Source organism: Mesoplodon bidens (assembly GCF_964165515.1).
Source record: "Mesoplodon bidens genome assembly, chromosome: 4".
Taxonomy (NCBI): Eukaryota; Metazoa; Chordata; class Mammalia; order Artiodactyla; family Ziphiidae; genus Mesoplodon; species Mesoplodon bidens.
The window spans coordinates 136,902,948-136,916,798 of NC_138160.1; the positions used below are offsets into that span (position 1 = coordinate 136,902,948).

Here is a 13,851-nt window from a genome sequence, read left to right on the forward strand (position 1 = left end):
AGTCCATTTGGGAAGCCAAACTAGGCTCAAAGGGTACCGTTGCTTCAACCAGTGAACGCAGGTGGCTCAGTCCTAATTCTTCTCTAATAAAAACAAGAACTTCTAGAGTACAGAGACCTGGGGACCCAAAGTCTCACCTGCTCTTCACCTCTGGGAAAACAATGATACTCTGTTTCTTCTCCACCTAAGACTTTTTTACCCTCTCCCAATACTCATGTCATTATTGAGGTACAAGAAAGACAAGACAGACCCACCTGGAATCTCCGCATGTCACGTGGGTTTCCCGCATTCTTTAGGCAATTTTGGTTACACTTGAGGAAAAATTTCAAGAAGAACCTGTGAAGAAAAAAATTATCACGGTTAGCATTTCAGTCCTGACACAGAAGGGAAAAAAGTAGTAAGTCACTTCTGGGTCATGCATTCTATTCTCTGCACGTTTCCTGAAATATTCAGAATGATGTTAGAGCCAGTATTTTGTTTAAAGCTTTAGCCTTTGTTTTGAATCCAAGCTGGACCTTCTTTATGAAGAGAATGCTCTCTGTGCTGCCAACAGATGTCACTAAAGAATTAAGCCCCAAGGAAGTATTTTCACTCATAAAGAGGGTAAGTCTTCCCCATAATTTAAGGCAGGGTCCAACTGGAGATAACTGCCTGAGAATTACTCAGAGTCCCCAACAACAACATGTAATTTAAGCCCCGTAAATTCACAGATGATGAACCGGCAAGATACACGCTAGATGAATGTAAGGAGATAGTAAACACTTTTTATCTAGCATCTCCAAATAAAATATTCTAATTAGGAGTACTTATGAGAAGTAGGTAAGATTCACATACTGACTGAAGTCCTTTGGCTTCTTGAACGTATCCCATATGTTTTCCTTACACGCATGCTATAGACAAAAGCTATTTGTGATGGAAGAAGGAACATCCTGCCTCACTGCCACCTTGATCTCTGAATTGATTCTAGAGTGAGATCCATGGGTTTTACTGGCTAGGGTGACCAAAGGTCCCAATTTGCCAGGAATAATTCTAGCTTACACCAGTTGTATTAGTGTAAGTGTGAACAGTACCCACTTTAACTTTCAAAAGTGTCCTGGTCTGGGTGATAAACTAGATGAGTTATTTCTATATTTCTTAGCTGGCAGTTGTTAAAGTTCATCACGGAAAGGCAGCCAGGATCCAAAGTGTCCAGTTAGGGCATTCTTGTTGGCCACCTACAATTAAACCTCTCCACCCCACTATGTTTGGGGAAAGAGGCATTTTAAAAGCTGCCGAAAGTTCTTCATTCCTTTTTACTTTTAGTGCTGTGAATTTCAGGCCCAAATATTTCCCCAAAATACTACACGGCATTAAAATGTTGATTAGTTAAATTCTCATAGGAATTTTCTTGTCTTCACCTTTTCTCCACTTCAAGTCTACACTGGAGTAAAGTCCCTACTTCAATACACATAATTTGTGAAGAACTATCACTCCAGGATGCCTCAGTCCGGACTTAGCTCTGAGTACAAAGCCTATCAACCAAATAACACCTCTGTAATGACAGCATAGCACAAAGATGCATCAAATTCAGCCAACTTCTGAAAACCAAACCGAGACATATCCCAGCAGAATCTCTCTCCTCCCTGGTCTCTTAGAATCTGCCAAGAGGGAAGTACAGCGTGGGAATAACTCTTTGAAGAGAGACAATGACTTTGTCAACCCAAAAATAACATTTTAAAATGTAAACATCTTCCTGAAATGGCTCTTTCAACATCATGCAACATTCAACTGCTCATCAGTAAAAGCCGGCTTCTGAACAATCCTTCATCCCTACTTCCAGGTTCTCTCCACAGAGGCTAAAGTTTATCAACATTTTGAACAAGACAAATGACTCATGAAACACTGCTGAAACCCAACTGTGTAAAATGAAATCCAGCTCAAAGAGCAACACTGTCATTCCCTAGCCCAACTGGCCAATGCTGACTCCTGACTTCAGTAGTAGTCTGGGGGGAAGGAAAGGAGCTTGAGAGAGTGGTCACAATCCTAAGTGCCTTTGCACTGTCCCTTTCCTCTGAACTCTCAGAGGCAAATGCTGGGTAGTTCTAGTGATCACACACTGCTGCCAGACTCTGTTTAATGTGGTGGAGGTTGGGACAGTGAGTCTGCCATCTTGCTGGGGTTCAAGCCTACATCCAAAGACACCTGAAATGTGAAAACTGGCTGCTTCTTCCAAACATAGCTCGTTGGAAGGGAATATTTAAAAGCCACCCAAACCCCAGGACAGGGCTGATTATCACTAAGTTGACGGTAAAAGTCAGCTTGGTATGATAGAAAAGCCACAGCCCTTAGAAATACCCAGAATGGGATTCCCATCCAAACTCTGACATGCACTGCTGTGTGACTTTGATAAATAGCTGAACTTCTCTGCACCACACTTTCCTTATCTATAAATTGGGTATAATACTAGTCCCTACCATATAAGGCAAGTGTGAACATTAACTGCAATAATGCATAGTGTCTGGAACACAGTAAGCATGGTGATGGTGGCAGTAATAATAATCATGTCTTTCGTGTATTAGGTGCTTACTTCGTGCTCAGAACGCTAAGAACTTCAAATGCATTTTCCCAACTCAAGCCTCCTAAATAAACTCTAATATGAATCCCATTTTACTGATGAGGAAACTGAGGTTCGGAGAAGTTAAGTTGCCCAAAGGTTATTAAATGTGAATCAACTCAAATTTGCACAGAGCCTGTGCTTTTAACCATTATGCTATAGTAGTTTTAATAATAATAGAAGTAGTGCAGTATTGATATTAATACTAATTGTACCATTGACAGCAACTGTACTATAATGGCAATTGCACAAATAAGTGTAATCATAAGACTAATTATTAGTACGATTATTTCCACTCTGTCAACATGAATATTGTGGAGGGAGACGTCGCTGCCTTTCTCCATCCAGTGGGCACCCGGCTCCCATTCCCAGTTCCCCAGGGTTGATAATATTTGCTGCCTGTGTGTGTTTAAGCCATTTGAGCCCAGACTCGACAGCCAGATTCAGGTTGTGTTAGAAGGAGCTGTCAGCACGCCCCCTGACATCTTCACGTCAGACAACTGCTAGCCACCGTGAGGGGGTCCGTCTGGTGCCAAAATGGATTTTGAAAGACCGGCAAACAGGACACTAGCTCTGCCAGAGAGAAAGAGAATCAAGGGAGCAGGGGATCTTCTGTCTCAGCGATGAGCCGGGGCGAGGCACCTGTCACCAGCCCATCGTTAGCACAAAAGCTATGCCGGGCACACACCAGATCCCCATTACCCTAAGCAGCCCTGTCACTTGGCACGCTGGCAGAATCTCCTGCCCGCCCTCTCAACGGCAGATCACTAGCTGAAATTGAAGGCTTGACCATCTGTCGTGGGGAAGAGACGGCATCAACTGGTGCCTGGGGCCTCGCACAAGCCCTTATGTGGAAAAGACACTCTGAAGGGCCAGTTCTTTTGGAGAAAGGCAGCCCTACCCCAGGGGGAGCATCAGGAACTCTTTCAAAGTTTTTCCCCAAGTAGATGCCAAATGTCTGACCCTTTCGGATCACACTTCCTTAAAGGAACTGAGAGGAGTTAGAAGCAGGAGTTAAAAATATCCCCACCGAGACACGAAGTTAGACATGGTACACAAACTTGGGGGATGATTTATCGGGCTGTTTTTAAGGCATTTGTAAACCTGGGGGACACGTGCACTTCTGCTGGCCTATGGAGAAGATCTCAGATTCCGAGGGGGTGCTTTGAACAAAGCGGAGGTTAGTGTAACTCAAAACCTCACTTTTGTCTAACAAATTACCACATTTTGAGTGTCGGGTGTGTTTGATAACGTTGTTGGAGGAAAGAGTGTGCAGCCTTACCCCAACCGTGGGAAACTGACCTAAAGCAGGACAAAGCCCGTATTGACCCTTTAGCGTTCCAAAGAGTTCCATAAACTACAGGAAACAGCCCAACCAGGACCAAACTCCCGGGTTTTTTTTTTTTTTTTTTTTTGGTAGGGGGGAGGAGTGGCGAGAAACCTGACACCTTTCCGTTAACTTTCCATACGAATAATATCTTGTGTTCATACAGTGTTATATTATCCAAAGCACTTATATACCCAGAATCTCACTAAATACTCACAAAAGTCCTACAAATTAGGCAGGCCAGGAATGATCAACCCATTTGAATGGTAAAATAAAAACTAAGACTCAACAAAATTAAGATATTTATCTACAGTCAAAACTAAACTACTACACTATATTAGCCCAAAGGACTCATCATGGTATGAATTTTCTCCGTGATTTACAGGACTTTGTAAGTGACCTAAATCAACACTGAGTCTACCTTCCTCGTCGTGCATATGGGGAAATTGAGAGATCAGAAGACACAACAATACTCACACAGTTATAATCATTGTGAGAGATAAAACTATAATCCACATGTCCTGACTTCTAGTTGCATGATTTTTCCAATACAGTGTTAGCTTTTCAAAAGCCAACCCAATAAAAGCTCAACACCGGAGCTACTGCACTACTTAGTCTACTACCTCAATTAGGAAAGTGACAGTCATAAAACCAAAAGTGACATCCTGTTGAAAGTTGTGTTTAGGTTCACCAGTGAGGCTAATATAGGACATCACCCATCACTGAACAGTAACTGAACTGACCACACACATTTGTAGAACATAACTGTTTATTCGGTGATTTCCTTGTATCACATTTTACCAACCAATAGATATTCAGTATTAGGAGTAGCTTTCATGTGACAAGCACAGTGCTGGATACCAAAGGTACCACTAGGCTCCCCCAAAAGGAAAGTTGATGAAATTAGCCAACAGGATATGACCCATCCATACGAGGACATAAAACAACAAAAAATTATCTCTGTATACACAGCACATGGCACAAGACTCAGAACCAATGGGTTTTCAGTAAATATTTGTACAACTAAACAGAATCCAGGACCTCCTAAGGGTAGAAATGGGAACATTCTAAAATGAAGACAGCAGTAGAGTATACTGGACAGGGGCCTGGGTTAAAGATAAGACAAGCCTGGGTAAATTTCTACAATTCCCTGAACCTCAGTGGCTTCAATAAAACATGGGAATAACAGTACCTCCCCCCTAGCAACATGGTGTGGCTTTTATCATAATTCTAGCTTTACTCTTTAATTAACTGTGTGATTTTAGAAAAGTTACTTAACCTCTCTGTGCCTGAATTTTCTCACCTGTAAAATGGGGACGATAAAAGAAACTACTTCAGAGGGTTATTGAGAATTAAATGAGTAATATATGTGGAGTGTTTAAATAGTACCTGGCATAGAATAAGAGATAATTATTTTCATTATCATTTGTCCCTGGCCACTGCTCACTGCCTAACACTCAGAGATATTGAGATTTTTCAGGTACAGAAAGTATTTCTCTCTCTTTGAATGCTAAGGTTAAGAAAAGAAGCCAAGATCTATGTAACTGATGAGAACTATAGGTTTCAATGAGTGACCTACAAAAAGAAATAAAAAAGAAACCGAAGAGAGATAATAATGACTACAGCAGCTCTACCCAAAGGCCAAGACATAAAGGAGAGAGGTAGTTGCTTAAATCACAGAGGACTCCAGCTAGTCACAACTGAAGGGCATACACAGTAAAACCGTCCATTAGGCAACAGCTTATACATCACTAATTATTATGCAAAGTGTTGCAATAGATCTGGGCTGAGCAGGTTGAGTTTTCACCTCCCCCACCCAAATTCTGAAAAATCATGTCTGGATGTTTTCAGCCGCTCTCATAATGTCCAGGCTGGAAAGGAAAAGCTTCAAGGCACACCTAAACTGAGGCATAAAAGCCCCATTTGCAGTCTTAAGCCTCCCTGAAAGTTCCTCTGACTTATGCCCACAGATGGTTATGTGGCAGACGATCCTTCTCAAAGATATTCAAGACACGGAGACTCACTCTGGCCCAGGGAAGGAAACAGCTGTGTGGAAACAACTGTGGGGTCCCTTCTGTGTGAAATTCAAGCTGTTCCCACACACACTCACTGGAGGGTAGAGAGAGAAATGCCTCGTGATTCAAAGGGCCACTTTGGAGAAGTCCCTGTCATAGACTGAGCCACCCTCTTTGCCTTGACGACGAAGCTCAGAACTGCCTGCTGCTCCAGGACCAGGTCTACTGCCCAGATGTAACCAAGGAAGACTTTCCAGGAGTACAAGGATTCTCTCAAATTAAAAATATTTAACCAGAAAGCACCTATCCCTATCCAGACCGCCCGAGATGCCAGAGACTGTTTCAGAAATGCCATCACTACTCCATGGGAGCCCTCCATGAAGAGGTAAACATGAGTCTATGGCCACTGCCATGAAAAATAGATCTCCCTTCAAAACAGGGGATGAAAACAGCTAGAAAGAGAAAACTTTATTTTCAATGTCAACATTTTTGGGTTCCTAGTCCACAGGAAAAGTTGTAGAGAACAGTTCATGCATGTGAAAATATGATACCCCTAAGTCTGCCAAAATCCTAGGGATGCCACCAGGGCAGGCTAAGGAGGCTGAACCTCTGTGAGGGCAAAGGTTTCTCACTGCCTGGCTGACCTCCTCTCCTTTCCTGATATTCAAGTACGCTGCTGAGAGAGGACCTGCCTTGACTCAACCGCCCCCCCCCCTCGTTCTGTCTGAGAGATGAGGAAGGCAGGAAGAGGAGAACTAGGATCACAGAGAGGCTTCTACGCAGATGAGGCACATTCTCTCCTCCCTTCCCGCAGTGGGAGGTGGAATGATACCAAGCTGTGGCTCTATCTTGGGGATCCCAGAGGGAGAGCATGTGCTGCCCCTATTCTTGGCCACTGACTTCAAGGAGTTTACCTTTTCCCCTGGCCAAGGTCCCTCGGATCTTAGACATTTCTGGAAAGTGTTCTCAGCCTGAAGGGACGAACATGATCAACTTGAAAAGCATCCATGACCTCAGAGCTCAAGCTGGGTCGTAATGGAAGGACATAATTAGTGGCAAGGATTTACCAAAAAGAAAGAAAAAGGTGTTTGGGATATAGCATAGCAGCAGAAGAAAGAATTTAAAAATCGTTTTCAGTAAAAGGACCCACAACTAACAGGTCTCATGGAGCTAAAAGTCAAATCTGAAAGGTGGGAAAAAGCACCAGGAAAGTGAGAGGGGAGGACAGAATAACCGGTGGCCGATGGGGAAAGAATAAATCACAGTTCTTTAGAAATGACATGGAGAAGGGAAGCCAGAGCAAGGGTGCTGTAGCTTACACCAACTGCTACAAGGTTAGACTGGAAATTAAATGAGAAAGCATCACACATCCAAAGAACTGTAGAACTTGGTGTGGCAGAGCAGGCATTCATCTTCAGGGATACTCTTTTACGAAGATTACTCAAATGCCAAGTGTTTCTTGCTTAAATGTATTAAGGTAGAAACCCTGGCCCTGGGCAGTCATTTTGAGTCACACTAGTCGTTTGATTTGCAGCAGGAATGAGGCAGATAGCAAAACCAAGTATTGTCCATCGACGGAGGAATGCATAAAGAAGATATGGTACATATATACAATGGAATATTACTCGGCCATAAAAAAGAACGAAATAATGTCATTTGCAGTGACATGGATGGACCCAAAGATTGTCATACTGAGTCAAGTAAGTGAGACAGAGAAAGACAAATATCATATAATATCGCTTATATGTGGAATCTAAAACAATGGTACAAATGAACTGATTTACAAAACAGAAATAGAGTCACAGTTGTAGAAAACAAACTTATGGTTACCAAGGGAGGAAGGGGGGAGGGATACACTGGGAGATTGGGATTGACATATATACACTACTGTATATAAAATAGATAACTAATAAGGCCCTACTGTATAGCACAGGGAACTCTACTCAATATTCTGTAAATGACCTATATGGGAAAAGAATCAAAAAAAGAGTGGATATATGTATATGTATAACTGATTCACTTTGCTGTACAGCGGAAACTAACACAACATTGTAAATCAAGTATACCAATAAAAATTAATTAAAAAACAAAACAAAACAAAAAACAAACCCAAGTATTTGTCCTTCTTGGGGCTGGGCATAGACTGAGAATGTATTTGTCTTCAACTGTTTCCATTACAAGGATCATGATCTGCAGTGAATCACATGGCACAGAGTTCCTGCAGACCCAGGGATAGGATCTGAGACAGGCATTTCTGGGTCACTGGTGCAAATCCTTCCCCAGGCTGGAAAAGATGCAAATGCAGTGGCAACTTTGTTTCAATAACAATGGCCCATCCCACAAAGCCCGGCCTAAAAGGTGAAGTAGGAGGAGCCTCAACACCTCAACTTAGCAGGTACTAGAGCAGACACATGAGTGTACCCTGTACAAGACACTGTGCTGAGTGCTTTACATGTATTAATCCATTTACTCTTCACAACAACCCTATGAAGTACTATCTCAATTCTCATTTTATAGATAACACTACTGAGGGGTCATGAGATTTGTCCAAGGTTTCCTATCAAGTAAGTGTCCAAGGTTTCCTATCAAGTAAGTGGTAGAGCTGGGATTTGAATGTAGGCAGTTTGGCTCCAAAACCCACATCCATGAAACTACATTCCTTTGTATGTTATATATATGATAGATATTATGGGAGTACAGATCATTGACTGTATCTAGCTATTCTCTTATCAGCATCATCAAATTCATTCAAGATTAGAGCTGAAGTCACCATACAAATTTCTGGTAGTGCCACTAGAATATTCCCAGTTATAAATGTTAATGTGTTTCAATTTTGCTTATGAACACCCTCGCCTATTTCAAATGCATTTTAACCACAATTAATGACCAGTGGGTCTGGTAATAGAGTCAAACCAAGTTCAGAGAATGATGGCCAAAGCAAAATCAGTGTAACCTGGGTCTCTTGGGAGGAGTCAGTGAACATCACCTTAAGGGTGTAGTTATACTATCTGTGGTTACCAGTTCCACAAGTCACTCTCTTTGAATGTCTTTCTTGCAGACAGAAAGCCACAGGTTGAAAATAAAAGGCTTTTAGTACCCCTCTGTTTAATACCTATGTGTATAAAATTTTAAAGCAGACTCATTTAGAATCTGATGTTACAATTTCACTTTTCCTCCTAAAGACTCTAAGAGTTTCGATATTAATTTCCCCTGTGGAGGTGACTGACACCAGAGAAAGATCAAGAAGTTCAAATCCACAGTAACTGAAACATGAGGGTTTTTTGAACACCCAAGTCACTATTGTTTTTCAAAACCACTTAAAAATAGAATTTCCAGGGGAGAAAAAATGGACTCTGCAGGTGATAGGGTTTTTGAGTAATTACCAAGAAAGTTTGAATACTCATAAAGTATTAATCTGTTGTTAGTGTTCCGGCCATGGCTGGATCAGGGGATTGGTCAAAGTCCCTAATAATGTCAAGATTTTACCTTTTCAGGCACATTGGTCCCCTACTCTTTACCTTCCTGCATTCTTCGCTTCAGTCATGTTGAGATACACCCTGCGCCCTGAACATGAAGTTTCCTTCCTGCCTTCCCCAAAGGCTGGATTCCTGGGTCTCAAATGCCTTCCCCAACCCCACACCATCTCACCCTCCCATAATCCGGCTTATCTTCCAGGTGCAGTTTAAATGCACTGAACCCAAGAACCTCAGCTAGAATTAATCATTTCCTCCTCCACTCTGCTACAGCTCTGGTCACACTCGGTCTTCACATTCTGTACTCCAGTCACTTGAGTAATCATCTGCCCGCTCCATAGCACTGCAGACACCTTTAGAGTGCCTCTGTCTTCCCCACAGCACCAGGTACAGCTGTATTTGGAAAACAGTAAGTAAATATCCGACTTGATTGACCGTTAGTATTAATGGCAGTTAACTTTAAATTACAGCACAAAGATGACATCTTTCTTTTTTCCACTTTTTTCTCGGTTTTCTGAATTTCTTCTGAATAGGCATTACTTTAAGAAAAGACAAACAACTTAATTTTTGTAAAAATTGAAGTGAATATCATTCAGAATAGAACCTAGGGAATGATGCCCCCATTTTGCAATGGATAAATTAGGAACTAAAAATGATGAGTGTCTTTGCCAAAGTCTTTATGCTCTAAGATATGCCAGTTAATTCAAATGGGAACACCTAAGAGCAGTCCATCTCATACTCTGTAAAATGTAGATAATTTATTAGTTTCTCATATGCATAATTCATAAAAGAGTATCAACTGGGCAGATTCCACACCATTGGTATCCTCAATTTCCTACTTTAAAATTCCTCAACATAAAAGTTTAAAATATTTTATTTAAGTTAAACTTGCCATTTGTATTAAAGCATTTAAGCATAACCCAAAGGGACAAAATGTCATGTAACTAATAGTATGAAATGGATCACCTCTCTTCAAAATTCTACATACCCTTCTGACGACTTCATTGAAACCCAGTGGTTAAAGCTCTTGGTGATTTGCTATTTCTTGGTTCAGCCTATTTCTTTAAGTTATCCATTAAATTATTCAGTCCCTCCTTCATTAAGTATTAACTAAGCACCTACTACGTGCCAAGCTCAAGCACAGAAGACAACTTCACCCCTGCCCTTATAGAAGCTCATCAAAGTGCAGGCCACCTATGTCAGAATTATCTGGGAAACTTGCCCTGGTGGGAGTAAGCTAGGGGATAAGATACTCAGATAATTCGGATGTACACTGAATGTTGAGCCTTGATATCTAATTTATTTTTTAAAGTCAAAAGTCATGTCAATACCATGTGACAAATGCAAAGTTATACACCAGAAATAGTGAACTGCACAGAAGGGATGGACATCTAATCATGTGTCATTGAAACCAGGTGTAAAAACTTATGTCAAATCACCTCTGAGTAAAAAGAAAAATTAAATTCATTCACCCACCCCACCTCCCGTCCAATATAAGCCACAGAGAAAGAAAGGAGTTCCTGGTTGCCAGGGAAAGCTGATACTTGACAAGTTTTTGCTTCAAGGAAAAGAAATAAGCTCATTTTTCTACCAAAAAGGAAAGAAAAGATAAAGGCATCAGCTGAAGAAGCTGTTCCCCAAGAGAGAAGCAAGAGGTCTTGCTAGGATGAAAATTATTTCGAAGCCTATTTAAACCATCAACATCCCTTTTTTAAAAATCTCACTCCCCTTGTCTGTTCACTTTTCTGGACACATCCTTCCTCGTCCCAAACTCAGCATCATTCTGTGTTGCCTCCCATCCTCCAGACTCACACACCACTGGGGATAATGAATTTAATTTGAGCAATGGCTTTCACTGAAAAAAATCACTGCATTCCAACATGTCACACAAGTGAAGTTCAGACAAAAACAAGTGACTCCTTAATTTGGATTTAAAGCTCAGGATCAGTCTCCAAATAAAAATGACCAGTGGGCACCATGCCCACAGAGCACTGACAATAATCTCATGAGCTCCAAATTATTCCAGTTTATATTATGGGCGATCCAATAAGTCTGTGTGTTCTAGTTCATAAAAATATAAGAAGAAATTTATCATTTTAAAATTGTAATGCAAAATAGACTCTGACATGTTATTAAGCACTATTTCTCATGATATCATAAGGATGCTGATGGAATATGAAGCTAAAGCAATATTGTAGATGAACAATGACATAACTGAGACTTTCTGAGGGTGCTTTGCAGCTCACAGGTCACACTCCCTTGCCCTCCCCTCCCAACAAGTCACTCTTAAACAGCTTCAGTTTAAACCAGAAACACTGGAAACAAAACTCCAAAGAAGCTTTTATCACAAAAATTGGTTGATCATTTAGTAAAATGGGACAAGAACTTAGAAATTATCTAGTCCAGATATTCTTAATCTAGAGTCAATGGATGGTCTACATACGGCTCTTGAATACCTGAATGTTGTATCCAGAGTTTTATCCATACTTTTTTTCTGTAGAATGGGTCCAGATTGTGGAAGGAATCAGTGAGTTGATTGCCCAGAATCCATTTTCCCCTATTTTTGATAACAGTCCTCCATGCTGCTTTTGAAAAACTTCCTTGTTCTCACCCAGGAGTCCTTGTATTTCATCATTATGAAGTCATTCCACACCTGGGCCACAGCAGTGCCTGTAATCCAGGCCTGACCAGTCATGGCATCACTCCCCCAACTATATGACTGCTTTAGAGATGAGCATGTGATCCAAGTCAAGCCAATCAGGCCCAATCCAAGCTAGCTGGAGGACTTTTGCCCAAGTGGCTCAAAACAGAGATGGGCTCCATTCTTCTTAGAGTTGAACCTGGAAAAATGTGAGGCTGTGTGTGCTGGAAAATTCTATTCTTCGAGATGAAACCATAATAGAATAAAATCCACTAGTATCCCACCTAATAGAGATCACAGGACAAGGAAACTCTGCTAGGTGGGGAGGAGAGAACATAGAGGAGTTCACATTATCCGATGCCCTCCAGGAAAGGAGAAGGAAAGTGGAGATGGAGATGTTGACAGAATGATGAAGCTGAGAAGGTAGCAAAAGGAAGGATCCCCCAAAAAAGTGTATGTGAAAGACAGAGAATATTCTACTCTATTGAGCCCTGGTAACTTTCAGGCTGTACAATCTCAATATGCTATGGCCCCCTCTCAACTCTCTGTCCAGATAGATAGATAGATAGATAGATAGATAGACAGACAGATAGATAGATAGATCTCTCCAGGTAGGTAACTACAATGAGTGAACTAGGCTACATGTAACACCTCAGACAGTACCAGGAACTGTAGTAACTGAAGAGAGGATGTCTGGTCCACGTGGGGCAGCCTCACTCTTCTCCAGCTAACTGACTCCACGGGGAAACTTGGGGACAGTGTTGCCAGAGCTTCGCATTTCGAGAGAAGCTGGAAATACATATTAGGTGTGAAGTCTGCCAATCTTCCAGACAATATAAGGGCCAGATATAACAGATCTGGGAGTGGAGTCCCAGTTTGCATCTCTTGCTCTAAAGTGTAACAACCAAATTAGCAGCAGGTCATTTGTCTGTGAGGCTAGGGCAGGGCTTCTTTGGGCCCATTTTTTAATTTAAAAAAGTAATTAAAAATAAGGAGCCCTGTGGTTCCACTAAATGGGACTCCTCTCATAATAAAAAAAAAAAAAGTAGTTTTTGCGTTTGAGGTAATGGCATGTTTTGTTTTGTTATTTTTGAGAATCCTTGTCACCTGAAATCCAGATGTACTCAAGCTTGATTTTCCCCCAGACTTTTGGCAGCTGACATGTTGGGTGATGGGAAAAGTTAGGAAAAACATCTGCACCCAGAAGCCCATTTACCAGCATGAGGCTGCCCATAGACATGAATACAGACACAGGGAAAACCGTCCACGCCCACCTGTTCAGAGCTGGATTTCTTAGGGCACTTAATTCAATCAGAAGCAGTAAGTTTTATTAGCATTTCACAACCAATTAACCATGCAGGAAACAAAACACCTGACTCGGTGCCTTCCTCCTGGCTTCTGAAGAGTCTGTGGCCTGGAAAGTCAGCAATTTGGAACAATGTCTATGGAAGAAGATATTACCAACCCGGTACAAGCAAGTTTTCTCCCTTCTTACATTTAATGGGAGGACACATGAGTCTGGGCGGCCTCAGTAGCATGGGAATCACTCGTGATTTCACCTAGATCCCCCATTTCACTCAGCAGGTGCCAGGCACTGGGCATTTACAGGGATCATTCCAATGAATCCTGACACTCCCAGACAGTTATGTCTTATTAATGGCCCCATTTCACAGGTGAATATACTGAGGCCATAGAGGTTGGTAAAAGAGCACAACATCTCATCCAGGCTGTAAGTAGCAGAACCAGGACCTGAGACCAGGTTATAGTTCATAAGAGAGAGCAAGACTATAGTGTAGGGCTCA

General features: G+C 41.6%; 1 protein-coding gene across 4 annotated transcripts in view; it reads right to left on the reverse strand.

Moving 5' to 3' along the window:
- The window catches only part of EBF1 (EBF transcription factor 1), a 393,734-nt gene that overhangs the window by 141,052 nt on the left and 238,831 nt on the right, over positions 1–13,851 (reverse strand). For all 4 annotated transcript variants that reach the window (XM_081233788.1, XM_081233787.1, XM_081233786.1 and 1 more), the window contains exon 7: positions 255–336. In XM_081233788.1, the coding sequence (XP_081089914.1) occupies positions 255–336 (82 nt within the window). The remainder of the gene's footprint in view (positions 1–254; positions 337–13,851) is intronic.